Source organism: Branchiostoma belcheri, unplaced genomic scaffold (assembly GCF_001625305.1).
Source record: "Branchiostoma belcheri isolate BF01 breed outbred unplaced genomic scaffold, Haploidv18h27 scaffold155, whole genome shotgun sequence".
Taxonomy (NCBI): Eukaryota; Metazoa; Chordata; class Leptocardii; order Amphioxiformes; family Branchiostomatidae; genus Branchiostoma; species Branchiostoma belcheri.
In genome coordinates, this window is record NW_017802991.1 from 322,770 (window position 1) to 341,846 (window position 19,077).

The following is a 19,077-nucleotide window of genomic DNA, read 5'->3' on the forward strand; positions in this document are numbered from 1 at the left end:
ATAAGGAATCCATGTTCTCAATGATGAAATACAAAATATAGATTGGAATGTGTGCTGAATTCTAAAGGCATCTAAATAAATTTCATGGTGCCCGTGATGATATTTGAAGCATTTGAAAAAGCTCAAAAATAATAGCCTGGAATCCATCCGTGAACACTTTATCTCCGCTCCGTTCCTCCACTCAGGCAGAGCAGAGGAACGGAGCGAAGATAAAGCGTTCACGGATGGATTCCAGGCTACAAAAATAAGCTATTTGAGGAGTCTCTTTATTGTTTGGGTACCACAAATTTATAGCTAGCACCAGCCTACAAATAGTACAATACAAAAGGACCATTTTTCCTCAGTGACATCAAATTTTGTCTCACAGTACAAAAAATTTTATGGAATAACATTAATTCAACTTAATACATTAAGAGGCTTTGAAAATCCAGTTTTGCTACCCTGAAATTGCATTGGAATGCCTTTAAAAATAAGCTGTACAGTGGAAACCCAGGGCTTCAGAAGTTAGCTTTAGTTCCCTGTCTATTCTGACTGTGTGTCCATCAGCCATTTAACACAACTCCAACAACCCATGGATCAAATTGATTGGTTGACGGACACTCTGACAGGTACTTTGAGTGACATGAAGTGAAAACACACTGTTAGCAACAAACACATCTTCTTATACAACACTTCACCTGAAATATATCTTACAACTTTGGAACAAACAGTATTGGCTTAAAACCTGGAAGAATAAGAATATTCTCTGGTATTATATAGCATTCATCACAAATCCAGCACATCAAGCTTGGCTTGAAACAGCCTACAAAAGAGCACGTCAGCAGAATGTACTGCACCTGCACAAAACCTGTAATGTATTGTGCATAGCACTTCGTCAGAACGTCTCATATAAGGTTGTATTTGCTCATATAAGGTTAGCATTCCGACAGTAGTTTCCAAATGTTATGTCGGAAAAGACATCGTCTGCAACAGGCAAAATACTGATGCAACATTGACCAAAAATCCAACGAAAACCGTGAAAATCCAGTGCGCAGGCGCAGTACGTTCTGCCGACATGCTATACAGAAGCCCTGATGTCTACCCTGGGTGCCAGCCTTTTTGTCTCTGACCCACATCCTCCAAGCAGATGTCGTTTATCTGATCTCCAAGCAGATGTTGCTACAATGTATTTGAGTGTCTGTGTTGGCAGGGGTCAATCTTGTTACAGACTTTAAAAGAGAATAAACCCCAAAGGGGTTGACGGATTGCCATGATATATGAAGAGTGATGAATTAGACAATTAGATTTGAATCATGTGAATCAGAAACTAATTTGCATAATTAAGGGAAAAGTGTATAATCCACTGCAAGAGAAGGGTTGCCAGGATTCAGCATGAGTTTTGGTAGGTGTATTGTATGACTAATTTTTTTGTTCAGAAAGTGCAAGTAGCTCTGTTACAAAATGGATGGCACCCAGGTTACCTAGCACATCAGCAGAACGTACTGCACCTGTGCAAAACCCCAATTTTTCAAGTTTTTATTGGATGTTTGCTCGAAGTTGCATCAGATTTTTGCCTGTTGCAGACAGTATCTTTCCCAACACAACATTTGGAAAATACAGACGGAGTGTTAACCTTATATCCACAAATATGACCTTAGGCCACACCAATTTAATTTGTTGATTCTCGGATTCGCCTCTTCATTTTTTTCTGATTTACAAAGAAGAAAAAAATTCTGGTTCTCAATCAAACTCAAATATGCATATTTTGCCCCCAACAGTTGATGAAAGTCCTCTTCTTCCTAGTTGTTAAAGTTTTTCCATCTATCAATGCAGTTGTTTGATTAAAAGTTCAAAATTCATAAACCCAGCCTTTTGTGTTGCCTTCAAGGCTCCTGTCATAGCATTTGGAGCTATAATAGGATGCCTACATTGTAGATCTGTATTTATTATTTTTTTTTCGCCCTGTCGCTTCATATTTCTGAAAAAATCCGAGAACCAACAAATTAAATTGGTGTGGCCTTATATGAGACGTTCTTGCACAGATGCAGTACGCTCTGCTGACGTTCTGTGCACCCTGATCCCCGTCCCCAGTCCTGACCCATGTCTAGCTGCCTGTCTTCTCCAGTATGTACACCATGTTAGCCGCTCCGATGGCCACTTTGGGGACATTTCCATGGCGACTGTTGTCTGAACAGTACACTCCGCCTGGGAGATCCACCAGCCGACCTGTAGTCTGAAACAAAAATGGAAAACAATTTGTTACTTTGACATATATAAAATAGTTATTCCAACCTAAAACATGGAGCACACTACTGTTTTTTCATGATAAAAGTAAAATCATCACATGTACAATGTATGTTTCATGTCTTGAAAGTTCATCTGTGTTAGTAGAAGTCATTATGAAACAAATTTGAAAGCAATTGACAAAACATTAGAAATTTGACTCGCCCAAATTTTCAACTGTACAACTTCAGTCTTTGTCAAGGAATGAACAATCCACCGCTTCCGTGACGTCACACAGATAACACACGTGACTCCATGAGCAGTGGATCATAGGTTGCAGAAGATGTTAATGATACATCAGGGCATTACAACCATCCTTCAACAGAGACGGGGGGCGCCACAGACTATCTGCAACCTATGATCCACTGCTCACGGAGTCACGTGTGTTATCTGCGTGACGTCACAGAAGCGGTGGATTGCTCATTCCTTGACTAAAACTGGAGTTGTACATTTGAAAATTAGGGTCCAATTTCTTGTGTTGGCAATTGCAGTTCAAATATGCTTCATAATGACTTCATAATGTATGTATCATATACTACTGCATTCTGAAGTCTCTCCCCAATGTTGCAAAACTTTAAACTGAACAGAATTGAACTGAACTGAACATATTTGACTCAAATTTGACTTAAATTTGATTAAGATTGATAAGGACAGGTATAATGTACATGTAGGCCTGAATCTGGTCAAACTTCTCCAGAACTTCAGTGAAGCAATGACTCCCTCGCAAACCTAGGACACACAGTGGAAACATACTAGAATGTGTTTCCCCTATGTTTCCACTGTGTGACCAAAGGAAACACACAGGAAACACAATGGAAACATATAGATAATCCGTGACCAACTTCTCCGCTCATGGAAACACAAGGAGCTGTCACAGGATTCTGACTGGAGCAGAAAATCATTTCCAATGTGTCTCCTTCTGGCCAATTAGAGACTGTGTTTCCAGTGTGTTTCCTCTGTGTGTCTTGGTTTAAATTAATCACTCCTAGGAGCAGAGCCCAGCAGCATTTCTCAGAAATTGTGATGCAATGTCAGACAGACTCCAGCCCCTCGCCTACATATATATACAGAATGAAACAATGTCTTCAGTGTTCCAAATTTTTGCCTGTAGTTATATATACGTATACCTATACAAGGGGCAGAATTTCTAGTCATCATTTATAAATCAAGTACATTTGTAACTGTGCTCTATCACCAGTGTTTCTAAACCTGTATCTGGATGGGTATGCATTGCCTTGAAAGAGAATTGGTCCTTTTAGTTCCTTAGAACACACAATAAGGGACAAAAAGGATAGTCTGTATCATGTGACTTGTGTGACCACATGGTCAGGTGGTCTGTCATGGCACCACTACACAATTCATTCCTTCACTGTTCTGTCTATGCCTTGGCAGTGCATGGATAATTGATTTTTCACCCATAACAAGCCCCAGGGATAAGGCAGGAGCCTGCTGTCCTTCAGCTTTGCTGGGCTCTGCTCCTAGGAGTGATTAATTACCAGGACACACAGAGGAAACACACTGGAAACACAGTCTCTAATTGGCGAGAAGGAAACACATTGGAAACCCTTCCACTATACGTCCTCTAAAACAAACATTAGGGACCCTCTGACACTGGTAGAGCCGAAAATGTCTATAAAATGTTAAACGGACAATAGACCCTTTTTGGACATTCTCGAAAATTCCGGACATTTTTCAAACATTTCTAAGAATGTCTGAACAGGGGCTTTACTGTGTCTTTTTGGGGAGGACTTGCTTGTTGCGTTTTCCATTGTTCTTGAGGTGTCAGAATGTCTTTAGAAAAAAAGTGTGAAAACTGGCATGCATATGAAAAGCACTGCACAAAGCCAAGACAATTTATAGGGGAGGACACCATTAATTAATAGACAGATGCTAATATCTCTAAGTGCTCATTGTGCTAAACAAAGGATTGTCTCCTAGGGGTGTCCCTACCTGACGTGTGAAGAGACTATGGATATAAAATGTCCACCTTGGGTTATTTTGATGTCGTTTTTCAGTAACTATGTCTACTAAATGTTCTCCCGACTGGCCTTTGTTCAGCAATGTCTAAATCATGTCTATTGTCCATTTAACATTTTATAGACATTTTTGGCTCTACCAGTGTGAAGAGGGAAAAAGGAGAGGACACACAGAGGAAACATAGTTTTTACCCTCTTCTGTCCAGAGTGTTTCCCCTGTGTTTCCCCTGTATTTCCACTATGTGTCCGAGGTTTGGAATTTGTTGGTTGGTGGTTGATCGAAGGAATCTGAATGTGTGACGGGGGTTAAGGGTAGCTAAAAGTACAATGTATGGAGGCTGGCACTGTGGCTATGGGATACACAGTGTGCTATTCTGTATGACTACGTTCTACAGATCAGTAGTGGTCGTGTGGAGTAGATGGTGCCTACCTGCAGTGTTCCCCTGTCCACTATCCGAGCCATGTTCTGGTCACTTCCACCAGCTGTGATACAGGACCTGCCTAACCACTGACAACAGTACACCTGCAACAAGTAACAAAATTTATCAATACATATGTTACAAAAGAAAGGAACATTAAGGTATCTCAGATTAGCTCACTGAAGAGCTAATCTCTCACTGGTCCTGACAGAGAAGACAGACTCTTTCTACAGTATTTACAGTTTCACTGTACCATGGAAATTCCCCTGGTTCTTTTTGACAAGCACAATTCACAATTCCGCATGCCTGTGGACAAAATGCCTGTACCATTCCTAGAATTGTTGCAAACTGCAACAATACTGTACCATTAGGCTCCTCCCTGAGACGTCGCCAAAAACACAACATATTATTTTTGTTTAAAAACATAAAAACACAGACAGAATGCGCTGACAGACCAGACAGGAGTTGAAGTCAGGCGGGATGTCTTTGATCTTCTCGGTGGAGTTGAAGTCCCAGACCTGCAGGGCGCCGTCCTTACGCCACGACCCCGTCAGCACGTGGTTATGCTCAGGGTCGATGTCCAGCCCTTCTCCGCAGATGTGAGGTCCAAAAATCTTCCTGTGGAGAAGGTAAAGATAAAATGTGGAGGTATTCCCATAGCCTTTAGACTGCAGGGGCAGTTGGGGTGGACACGGTATTGGAAGGCAGAACCCATCCCTCTCCTTCCACCATCTTTTACCTCACCAACCAAAGTCAGGTACCCATTTTTACACCTGGCTGCAGTGCAAAGGATCAGTGACATTAGGGGATTTGAAGCAAGGATCTTTGGATTGTAGGCCAAATGTTCTGCAGGTAAGCCACACAACCCCACAAAATACATTCATCAGATTTCTCAAGCATAACATTGGCAGAACGTACTGTGCCTGTGTGAAACCTGTATTGTATTATGCATAGCATTTTGATATATAGAACATCTCTGTTTAAGGACGTTTTGGTGTATCTAAGGATGACATGCTGTATTTAGTTTTCAAATTTTAGTGTTGCAAAATTCTGATGTAATGTAACGTTGGCTAAACGTCCAGCCAAATACAGAAAATCCTGGTTTGGTACAGACACGTTCTGCTGACATGCTGTCTTAAGCCAACTGTTCAACTCTATAGTCAAAAATAGCGTCCATATCCAATTTCCTTAGAATACATGTGTGCCAAATTTGGTGCTTTTAGACAAAGGTGCACAATCTTTCAGCTATGCCATGGGACTAAAGTAGAAAAGGCATTTGGTACAGTAATAACTATTCATAATACTTTAATATCAAGTAACAAAAACAGCTTACCTAACTGAATGTTTCACCCGGGTATCCCAAAACTGAAAAATAAACACAGGAATTTCAGTTAACAATGTTTGGTTCTGCAACTGCCCTTTGACTTGGATGACTGGGATAATATGAATACAACACAAAGTGTTCTGTAACATCCAAGGTATCAGCTCAACCCATGTGAGGGCTGGGACTGAGGGTGATGCAGAATACATGTGCACCGTGCTGTATTTTACATGTCATACCTACTCGAGAAAACATGCATTTTAATGCAAAATGTGCTAAAATTTGGTGTCACTAAACAAAACAATTGCTACAGTAACAACATCAAATCCAACGTCCGAATCCAGTATTCCAATTTTTGAAAGCGGTGCACTTGGTGAACACAAAACACATTCAAATTATTTTCTGGAACATTTGGATACTACAAGTTATCACATGGGCTGGAACAACCATCAAACATTATCATGGCCCAAGTATGAAATAATTCTAAGGTACCGGTATGCAGGGCTTGAAATACTGGGTATATGTGCGCCTTAGTGCACCCAAAATTGGAGCTGTGCACCCAATTCTGTGGGTGCACTGGTGCATACAATCAGTCATGTACATGTATATTTTTGTAGGTACATGTACATTATTTTTGTACATATTAAATGACTAGTACACAGGATATTCTTGGTATCTAAGTGTGAGAAAAATCTTTGTTTAAGATTTTGAAGTTAGCTTCGATTTCAGATTGAAGCTCAGAAGAGGAGCAGTAAGATCTGTAATTAAGATTTGTTTTATATGGCGCACCCTAAAAAAATTTTGTGCACCCAATTTTTTAGGTTGGGTGCACCAGTGCACCTCTTCCCAGAAATGAATTTTGAGCCCTGGTACTGGTATGTCTAACTTACATGTAGGGTCCATGTAGGTATTAAGTCATGTCTCTAACCTGGATTGTATCGTCCCATCCACCACTCAGGAACACACCAGGGTAGGTAACAGCATTGGGGTGATACACAACACTGAACACTCTCAACACATGGCCATCCATAACTGTCTTGTCTGGACTGGAAGTAAGAAATGCAGGAATACATGTTAGGGATTCAGACTTTACTCTGCTGTCAGAAGGTCATTATTAACAATATTATTGTGTGATTAGTTGCAAAAATACAATCAAATTGAATATATTTCTTAGTCAAGACCAGACAATTTCTATGTCTACAATAGTCAGGTTTAAAGAGCCTGTCACAGATAGCTGAATATGGCCTTATGCACAACTACTGCCAAACTCCCCAACCATGGTTGTGTTTCCTGTTTCAGTCCTAAAAAACTTAGGGTTGGTAGGTAGGGATTTTTTTCCTCTCTTTATTGTGATTGAACTTATACAATATAGTTTTAACAAATTAAATTGAAAGTAAAACTTGAATGACAACACCTAACTGTTACATTTTCAATGTCAATATTTGAAAACTGATTGTACATGTACAACATTTCATCACTCACATATCAGATCATGGAGCTAGAAAAGGTCGATCAGTTTGAAAAATTTATGTCCCTTGCAGGAGTCCACTAAAAAAATCCTAGGGTCGTCAGTTTTTACCTCCATGAAATGGAAGGTATTGTTTTTGGCGCGTCTGTGTGTGTGTGTGTGTGTGTGCATGTGTGTTTGTGTTTCCGCTTTTTTGTACCTTCATAAGTTCATAACGCCTTCATGGATTGTGGTGATATTTGGTATGCTGGTAGGTGTTAGGGGGGCGAAGGTCAAGGTCAAATATGGGCCTCCTGGTGGATGGCCTTGGTAGTGCAGTAGCACTTCCGGTTTAATGAGGAATCTCCTTTGCAGCCAACAGATGTGTCATTGTGTGGCTATCGAGTCAGTGCGCTTGGGACCCGGTTTGATTAATGGGGTTCCCTCAGGGGAATAGGTGACCTATTTCAGGGTTAGGGTTTGTATTAGCTGCAGGCCTGATTAGCTGTGTGTTTGAAACACTTAGTGTACTGTATACAAAAACTCATATATTTCATGGAGGCGTGTCTGTCTGTGTGTGTGAGACTGTATGTGTGTGTGTCTGTGTGTTTGTGTTTCCGCACATTTGTAGTCAGCATAACTCCATAACGCCTTTATGGATTGCGATGATATTTGGTACGCTGGTAAGTCTTAGGAAGACAAAGGTCAAGGTCAAATATGGGCCTCCTGGTGGATGACCTTGGTACTGCAGCAGAACTTCCGGTTTTTGTATCTTTTGTCGTAAACTTATGGTCTTGACTTTTTGGTGACAGATAGCTTTTCCTGTCAGGAATAAGTGGCGTGAGTTTGGTCCCCCTAGCAGCTTGTTTTGGAACTGCAGGAGATTTTCGGGCGAAATCTTTAAAAGCCAATAAGTCCAGATAGGTACAAGGTATTATCATCATTTTCGGTAGGTAGGTAGCTGAGAGAGAGATGTACATAATTAACTACAAGTTATGCAAATGATGACTTAATTTGCATAATTAATGAGGAAATTCTATAATTACAGTGTTTTACATTATAGTACTTTCATACATGTGATGTATGTAATCTATGGCAGATGGAACATCACAGATACCAATTATGCAAATGATGACCTAATTTGCATAATTAATGCGAAAATTCTATGACTCCTTAGTGGTAAATGATGGGAATTTCATACATGGTACATGTGTAAGTTAATCAAAAGTTAACATCACGATGCATTTATTATGTTAATGTGGAGGTAATTTACATAATTAAAGAAGAAATTTACATTTACATGTCAAGCCCATATTTCATGGAGGTATGAGATCTCGGAACTCTTGTTTCTACTAGGATTGTTTGGGACACAGGAAACACAACTTTTTTTCTTAGGTCTTATGAGTAGGTGGGGAGCAAGGTCAGCTGTGGTTGGCTGGTGTTCAGCTGTGCCAGGCAAATCTTTTACAAATTGCTATTGGGTGTGGATGGAGGGCTTGGCCAAGGTTGGCTGGTGGTTGGTTGGTGTTCGGAAGTATGTCAGCTAGATTTGAATCGTAAAGAAAGGTGGGGCATGGCCTAAATCTGGTCAGACTGCTCCCAAACTGGTGTTCCGTTGGACCAATGTTCCGGGGTAGGGTCAGAGGAATGTTGGACGACTCGGACCATTACTAACTCGGCCCTACTCCTTAGTCAACAAACGACGTTCATCGAAGGCTTACAATTACATACTATTTCTACTAAAGTAATCGGTACAACAGTCACATGATGATGACCATGAAACAAAGTAACAATGTACTTCTATAGTAGTGTGAACAAATGAATCGTTGCTCTTCGGTACACTGAATGACTAGACTTTTTTGGATCCCGTTTTACAGCCAAACAATTCTGAATCAATAGTTTTGTTGTCTAACAAAAAATTGCGGTCTCGGTTAAAGCCATGTTGATTACCCAAGTGCAGGCAGGGTTTGACTTAAAAAACCTCAAAGTCTACAGTTCGAAGTTGTCTAACAAAAAGACGCGGTCTCTATAAAATCATGTCGATTGCCCAAGCACCGGCGGTTTGGGACTTGAAAAAAAATCTCATAGTCAACATGGTTGATTTGGTAGTGGGACAAGTTGACCAGGGCGGTGGGCCGAGTTGACCAGGGCGGTGGGCCGAGTTGACCAAATTTGCGATGGGCCGAGCTGGTAATAGTCCGAGTCGTCCTGATTCCGGGTCAGAGGAATGTGTGAGCGAGGCTTAACTGTACAGAGGGTCAACTGTAATACTGACCTGGGTTCAAAGGTTCGGACCATCTTTTTTGAGGCTGCATCGTACATGTGCAGCTGTGGGGAGGCCCCGCCCGTCACAAACACATCGCCCAGCGGGGAGAAACTGGCCGTCAGAGTCTGTCTGTTCTCATGGATGGTGTGGAGACACAACCCTGAGGACGGGTGCCAGAACTTTATCACACCGTTCGCATCTGTAAAACAACAAACGTGGTCTTCTTAGACAAAAATCATCGAAACAAGACAAGGCAGGGGACAACAAGACAATGGCAAAATTTTCACCCAATTTGCAATGGACAGCCCCATTGACCTAAAGTAATTATAACTAGAAAGGCCAATATTTGCTTTGGAGCAAATACAGCGATGGGTTCACCACATTTTACGACATGGCAGGGAAAGAATGGGAAACACAAGGGAAAACAATGATTTACATTGATATAACTATAATATGAAGTAAAATACAACTAAAACAACAGTTGGATAGCTATTCCCTACTTTATTGGTTAGGATTTTTAATTGCATAATGCAAACTGTTGATTTTCAAAATAAAAAAAAAACGTCCATGCCCGGCATTCCAATGCTGGAGCAGGAAAGCTTGAAATACCTACCAAAACACTTGAATACAGACATACTGTCAGAAATGCTTCTGTGCAGGTGTTAATCAAGTTAAATCCCAACAGCCAATCAGCAAGAAGTATAGAGGAAAGCTGCATGCCTATTGGTTGATGCCCTGCATTCCATTGTGATGACTCATGCCCAAACGTGGTAAACAAGGCACACTAACACAGTAATACATTTGCTATAACACAGCCAAAAAACTCAAATAAAACCATTCTAAAAGCCTGTATCACAATAATTTAAAAAACGCCTAGGGGTATTTGCCCACTGTACCTCCATACCAAATTTCAGGACCTTGGGCCCTAAAATGAAGAAGCTGAATCCATTTAAAAAATGGCAGGAGGAGAAGGAGGAGGAGAAGAAGAAGAAACATCAGAAAAAGCAATATGGTTTCACCACACCACTTCGTGGTGTGGTGAACCCATAATGATAAATCAGTAATACTATCAGCAATAGCTTAATGTACATGCTACAGTTCAAATTTTCAATCATTTTTGGAAATCCAGGCTGCATCAAATAGATTATCTGTGTGCGCATTAAACAAACTGAGATAGTGCTTTCCTTGTTATATTAGCCAGTATTCACAGGAGATGTTCATACTTATATGTAGCCAGGAGTAAGTGTTAATACTTACATGTACATGTAGCCATGAGAAGGTGTTCATACTTACATGTAGCCATGAGGTGTTCATACTTACATGTAGCCATGAGAAGGTGTTCATACTTACATGTAGCCATGAGAAGGTGTTCATACTTACATGTATAGCCATGAGAAGGTGTTCAAACTTACATGTAGCCATGAGAAGGTGTTCATACTTACATGTAGCCATGAGGTGTTCATACTTACATGTAGCCATGAGAAGGTGTTCATACTTACATGTAGCCATGAGAAGGTGTTCATACTTACATGTAGCCATGAGAAGGTGTTCATACTTACATGTAGCCATGAGAAGGTGTTCATACTTACATGTAGCCATGAGAAGGTGTTCATACTTACATGTAGCCATGAAGGTGTTCATACTTACATGTAGCCATGAGGTGTTCATACTTACATGTAGCCATGAGGTGTTCATACTTACTTGTAGCCATGAGAAGGTGTTCAAACTTACATGTAGCCATGAGAAGGTGTTCATACTTACATGTAGCCATGAGGTGTTCATACTTACATGTAGCCATGAGAAGGTGTTCATACTTACATGTAGCCATGAGAAGGTGTTCAAACTTACATGTAGCCATGAGAAGGTGTTCATACTTACTTGTAGCCATGAGGTGTTCATACTTACATGTAGCCATGAGAAGGTGTTCATACTTACATGTAGCCATGAGAAGGTGTTCATACTTACATGTAGCCATGAGAAGGTGTTCATACTTACATGTAGCCATGAGAAGGTGTTCATACTTACATGTAGCCATGAGGTGTTCATACTTACATGTAGCCATGTGGTGTTCATACTTACATGTAGCCATGAGAAGGTGTTCAAACTTCTGCCCTTGGTCAGTAGGGAGGAAGGTCAGGCAGGTGCAGGGCAGGTGGGCATCCAGGACTTCCTGGTCAGTCAGGTGGTAAAGGACTGACCCATCATGGGCCTGAAAGATCTGGACAATGAACAACAAGTTCATTAGAAAATAGGGCCTGCTCTATCTATATTACATGTATGTGGAAGGCCCAGACTTTTATTTAACACTTCACACATACATGCCTGTCTATTGTGAACACATACATGCCTGTCTATTGTGAACACATACATGCCTGTCTATTGTGAACACATACATGCCTGTCTATTGTGAACACATACATGCCTGTCTATTGTGAACACATATATGCCTGTCTATTGTGAACACATACATGCCTGTCTATTGTGAACACATACATGCCTGTCTATTGTGAACACATACATGCCTGTCTATTGTGAACACATACATGCGCGCCTGTCTACCGTGAACACATACATGCCTGTCTATTGTGAATACACATGCCTGTCTACTGTGAACAGATTTATGCCTGTCTCTTGTGAACAGATACATGCCTGTTTATTGTGAACACATAGTATATTTTGTACATGCCTGTCTATTGTGAACACATACATGCCTGTCTACTGTGAACACATACATGCCTGAATACTGTGAACACATACATGCCTGTCTACTGTGAACTCATACAAGCCTGTCTACTGTGAACACATACATGCATGTCCATTGTAAACACATCTGCCACATATATATATATAAGGGATGTAAAAATATGTAAAAGCACTGTGATAGACCCTCAAAAAACACAAAATCAGGAATGTCTCCTTTACCTTAATGGCTCCATGTACGAGTCCAGCAGCCACCAATAAACCATCATAGCTGTACTTCACACACAGAACATTCTCATGGCCACAGTCACTGTAACAACAACACAGGTCCATCAGCCTGGCACATGTTACATAAGTTTTAATGGCAGTGTTTGCCTGTGTGTTTGTCTTTCATGACTAATATAACATTACAGCAGGATGAATTTGTTTGAAATTCACATTTGGAGTGATGGTACATATAAGTTGTGACAAAACCTGGGAATGATCAGATTTTGTGCCCCCTGGCAGCTTTTTATGGTACTGCAGCAGAATTTTTGATTTTGATATCTTGTGTACTGGACAATTCCAGTAATTATGATTATCAGGTAGTATGATAGATACCTCTTGTGCTTGGTAAACACTGACAACAGTTGGGCTCCTTAACAGCTTGTTCTGCAAGGGTGTTTTTTGTTAAAATCTTTGAAAGACGCTAACTGAAGAAGGTGTTGACGGACGCTTAACTTAATTAGGTAACAATTATGAAAATCAGGATCTACCTTGAGTTTCATGATTGGACTATTCAAACATGTAACATATCATGTGACTGTGGTGGACAGGGACATCGACATGATGTGATTCATGCAAATGAAAAATAATTTGCTAATTGAGCAAAGAGAAAATACAGTATATATACTATAATCACTTTCCAAAAGTGGTGAAAGGTGTAATTTCACAACTGCAACATTTGGAAGTTAAGTAAAGGTAAACATTTTCATAAATTATGGCAATGAGAACCTCACTTGCATACTAGTAATTTATAAGGAGATGGTAGAATTTGAGATACTAAGTAAGGCTGTTATTGGACAACCTCTATCATAGTTGGACAACACACTTTGATAGAGAGCAGCCATTTTTACATAATCAATGAGAAAAATTTGTAATAAGTTATCAGTTGTAGAGGATAACATCATTTGGTAAAGGTATTAAGTTGTTTTATTTTGCTGGACTCCAAGAAGAATTGAGAATACTGTAAGTTACAGTATCACTAAATGAGATTCTATACGAAGCAAACCAAACTCGAACAATTAACTACACAAATATCAAGCAACAACACAAATTCAATAGCCTCTACCATTTATAAGAAAACATACAAACTGAACGTAAAGAAGGGAAGATTTTGTATCAATCTATAAATCTGGCTTTCCTTTACATTACAGGGTATTCTGGGTGCATATGCACCTTAGTGCAGGTTGGGGCTGTGCAGGTATTTCTGATGTCTACCTGCACCTAACCGGCACTATGCTTATAAGTTATACATGTACAAAATGTAGGTACATTTTAATTTGCTGTATTGACTGTTACCGCCTATAATAAAAAATAATGGCAATGTTTTCTAAATAATTATGATTCATACTTCTTGAAGTTTGAGTAGTTCAGGTAAAATTTGTCTGGTGCAGGTTATTTTCAATGTTACCTGCACCAGTATTTCGAGCCTGCTTTACAACATGTATCTTGGTTGGAGTGCACACAATGTATTGTAAAGAACTCAGTTGTACAATAGAACCTGTGAAGTACCCATTCTCAGTTTGTAACACAAGCCCTGAAGAGTCCTTTTGCCTGATTCTATAGACAGGGTCACACTCAAAACACTTCGGCCAAGGGCCCAGCCTATCCGGAGGTCCAGGGGCATGTTACTCTGAAAAACTGTTTGAGGTGGTTATATTTTTCAGGAGGCGAAAATAGTTTTTTTGGAGTGTTTTAAATTTGCAGTTGAATAGTACAGTAGTAATACGAATGCATCATACTTGTGGTGTGATGAATTTGAGTGTGAGGTCACTGTGAAAACTTTTGCCCAAACCGTGAAAATAAAACCACTGAAAAAGTTTCTGAATCTACAGTACTTCATGTTACCAGAGTGAGGTGCCTTCCACAGCTTTCCACTCATCCCAGCATCTTTAAAACCATCAGTTAAAAGACAAGACACGTCTATTTTGGATTTTTCCAACAGTTGTCATAGCATTAATGAGGGACAAAAATTGGTGCCATTATACATGACAGTATATATAACCATATATGACTGGTGCTGGTAAGATATTGTCCAGTGCAGGTAATTTTCAATGTTACAAGACCAGAGCAGGTGTGCAGAAAAAAGGATTTCGAGCCCTGCAGACAAATATTTTCAGCTGGGAAAAAACAGTGAGCCCTTCAGATGTTTTTGAAACTGAATGAATAGGAAGGTGAATGTTGACATCTGATGACTGTACACACATTGTGTAGAAATTTGACAATGGAGGCAAGGCATGACCAGACTTATCAATTACCCTGCCATGGCTTCTTACATTACACTAGTGCCCTGGTCCTGGGCTGGGCTCCAAGCTGGAAGAATACATTATCTGTAATCTAATCACACCACACACACATTCTCACAGCAAGGCCCTGCCCACCACACCAGCAACCAAGGAAAACACCTCTGGCCTTACACGAAAACAACCTCCCCAAGAGGCTCAAACCTTCACAAACTGACGGAACAAACAACATTAACAAGTCTTTCTGGTAGAAGTCACACAAAAAATGTCTGCATGTAAAGTTTATAGTGTGACCCCTGAATATGCTCAAGCTCTCTACTATATTATAGAACTCACTCACTCACTCACTCACTCACTCACTCACTCACTCACTCACTCACTCACTCACTCACTCACTCACTCACTCACTCACTCACTCACTCACTCACTCACTCACTCACTCACTCACTCACTCACTATCCTGAAAATGAAAATTATTGATATCTCTTCCTTTTACTAAGTTTTAGGTGAAAAGTTCAGGGGGTACTAACTCAGGGGACTAACTCAGAGCCTGGGGGCCTAATTTAGGGGCTAGGGTAAGATTTTCTTTGGGGCATGTTGTCACATAAGAGCAAAGAAGCTGACCTGTGTTGGCCCTATAAAATCTGTCATCCAGGCTAATTATAACAACACAACACAACTCAACACAACACAACTCAACACAACACATTATTACACAACACAACACATCACAACACAACTCGACACAACACATTATTACACAACACAACACATCACAACACAACTCAAGTCAACTCAACACAACACATTATTACATAACACAACACAACACAACATATCACAACTCAACACAACACATTATTACACAACGCAACACATCACAACACAACTCAAGTCAACTCAACACAACACATTATTACATAACACAACACAACACATCACAACTCGACACAACACATTATTACACAACACAACGCAACACAACATATCACAACTCGACACAACACATTATTACACAACACAACACAACACATTATTACACAACGCAACACAACACAACTCAACTCAACACAACACATTATTACATAACACAACGCAACACAACATATCACAACTCGACACAACACATTATTACACAACACAACACATTATTACACAACACAACACAACACATTATTACACAACGCAACACAACACATCACAACTCGACACAACACATTATTACACAACACAACACAACACATTATTACACAACGCAACACAACACATCACAACTCGACACAACACATTATTACACAACACAACGCAACACAACATATCACAACTCGACACAACACATTATTACACAACACAACACAACACATTATTACACAACGCAACACAACACAACTCAACTCAACACAACACATTATTACACAACACAACACAACACAACACATTATTACACAACGCAACACAACACATCACAACTCGACACAACACATTATTACACAACACAACACATTATTACACAACGCAACACACACATCACAACTCGACACAACACATTATTACACAACACAACGCAACACAACATATCACAACTTCGACACAACACATTATTACACAACACAACACAACACATTATTACACAACGCAACACAACACAACTCAACTCAACACAACACATTATTACATAACACAACGCAACACAACATATCACAACTCGACACAACACATTATTACACAACACAACACAACACATTATTACACAACGCAACACAACACAACTCAACTCGACACAACACATTATTACACAACACAACGCAACACAACATATCACAACTCGACACAACACATTATTACATAACACAACACAACACATCACAACTCGACACAACACATTATTACACAACACAACACAACACATTATTACACAACGCAACACAACACATCACAACTCGACACAACACATTATTACACAACACAACGCAACACAACATATCACAACTCGACACAACACATTATTACACAACGCAACACAACACAACTCAACTCAACACAACACATTATTACATAACACAACGCAACACAACATATCACAACTCGACACAACACATTATTACACAACACAACACAACACAACACATTATTACACAACGCAACACAACACATCACAACTCGACACAACACATTATTACACAACACAACACAACACAACACATTATTACACAACGCAACACAACACATCACAACTCGACACAACACATTATTACACAACACAACACATTATTACACAACACAACACAACACATTATTACACAACGCAACACAACACATCACAACTCGACACAACACATTATTACACAACACAACACATTATTACACAACGCAACACATTATTACACAACACAACACATCACACATATCACAACACATCACAACACAAGCCTGATGAATACTGTATTTTTGCCTACAGTTTCTGCAGAATCCTCAGGTTGCCCTCACATGTGGGTTCCGGCCGCTTGTCGTGAGCCTCGGCGTGATCTCCCATCCCGCTCAGCACCGACGCTCGCTTAATGAGTCTGGGAGAGGACTGCGGAGAGTCCCCCGCTAGTGCCTGCAGCAGGTTCAGCATTGTTGTTGGCTGCACCACGTTCTACAGACTCTTCACACTTCAGGGATGGAAACACACCAACCTGCAAGGTGCAGAACACTGTTTGACACTGCAGAACAAAATAGGAATGTAGCTTGTAATTTTGCTAGAGAAATATTAGAATATCAGCTGGAATGAATCACATAATTCAGATCAAAAGGACAGAGGCTATTGACTGGCCGTTAATTAAGAATTTTTTCTACTACTATTGACAGACTTAACCTAGTCATGTCGAGAAGATTTTTTCTTTCCACAGGCTGACCTTAAAACTAACCCTAACCCTGAGAAAGTTGTGTAAACTGGTGAAAAAAAATAAGACTTACTCAAGTTATTGACAATCCTGAGCAAGAATAATGACTATGTAAATTAAAAATAATAATGTAACACTAACAGTTAGTTTAAAAGAAGACAAAGTTGAGCCAGGTCCTTATATTTAATGCCATTGCATAAACCACATGCACTGAGCTACTGAGACATGCTTTCTACCATTTGTATCGATTTGATTTTGAATGGTACATGTACATGTATACCTGCACCGCCTGTTAATAAGGATTTTTTACTCTTAACAGGGCGATCGCCATGATGCCACGGACAGCGAGTACTAGGCAAAAAGTGGATAACAGCTTTGTGATTTGCCTACCAATAACTTGCATATTACATGTATAACAAAATAATTTGAATGTAACAGTTATATGTTGTAAAAAAATAAGCTATTGTTGCAGAAAATAGATTTAAATAGTTTACATTTGCTCCTACGTCTGGTCAGTAGTGACTGTGGGAGCGGACGAAAACTAACCCGGATGGTACCCAGGGTAAGAAAATACTGCAAAGTGTTTTGAGCCCAGTACTTAAGTGTGGTCCCTATCAAAGGCCTCTCCAACATTGGCTGGATCGATATATGGACACAGCAACCCTCCCTTTCTCTCACTCACTCATTCAGTCTCTGTCTCCCTCTCTCTGTCTCTCTCTCACTTGAAATCTCTCTCTTTCTCACACACACACACATACCAAGTGAACACTGGCAAAATCAGACATGAGTTGCTTTCAGCCTCACTATAAGTATAATAGTAAACCACGCTCCTAGCGGCCAACTGACGCCCCCTAAAAAGGGGGAGGGGGTCGATTGGCCCCAGGAACAGGGGGTAGTCTTACAAACTGCCTACTCTAGTATATAACTACATACTAAAAAAGCTGAACTAAGAGATTACTTTGTCTGTGAATGAAACGCTGGGACACTGAGGGAATCTGTTATGCTTGTGACTTTGATATCTCAGCAACTAACAATAACAAAACCTACGTGTTGTCAAAACACAAAAAGTCATACCAGGAGAATTGGTTCAAACCCGGATCTCTTCAAGCGAGGCCGCCGGAAACTCAGAAATCGCCGAAGTGCGAAACTAGGATGGAAGAGCTGGATTTGGAGGACTAGTATGAGGTGTGAGGAGGGCTGGTGTGACGGGAGAACGGTGTCATGACGCCAGGTTGACTGTAGGCAGGTGAGAAACACACCGAGGTCACACAGGTAAGGCTCATGGAAAGGTCACGAC

At 40.2% G+C, this 19,077-nt stretch overlaps 1 protein-coding gene and 1 long non-coding RNA gene across 3 annotated transcripts; one reads left to right on the forward strand and one right to left on the reverse strand.

Annotated features, from left to right (window-relative positions):
* Positions 1-1,928: 1,928 nt before the first annotated feature.
* On the reverse strand, positions 1,929-19,067 carry LOC109465647 (vegetative incompatibility protein HET-E-1-like). Of its 2 annotated transcripts, none has more exons than XM_019763026.1 (10): positions 18,858-19,067; positions 17,352-17,574; positions 12,614-12,701; positions 11,771-11,909; positions 9,701-9,890; positions 6,907-7,024; positions 5,991-6,022; positions 5,113-5,275; positions 4,669-4,761; positions 1,929-2,212 (listed from the first exon to the last, which is right to left on the reverse strand). In XM_019763026.1, exons 2-10 carry the CDS (start codon positions 17,510-17,512, stop codon positions 2,084-2,086), a joined length of 1,113 nt encoding a protein of 370 aa, XP_019618585.1. In that variant the 5' UTR covers positions 17,513-17,574; positions 18,858-19,067; the 3' UTR covers positions 1,929-2,083. The 2 variants fall into 2 exon arrangements, with proteins under 2 accessions (XP_019618585.1, XP_019618584.1); XM_019763025.1 differs by having other exon boundaries at positions 17,352-17,573; positions 18,855-19,067.
* LOC109465648 lies at positions 17,334-18,196 on the forward strand. The gene is made up of 2 exons (XR_002139980.1): positions 17,334-17,580; positions 18,100-18,196. It is a non-coding gene; the product is annotated as an uncharacterized LOC109465648 (long non-coding RNA).
* Positions 19,068-19,077: the final 10 nt, after the last annotated feature.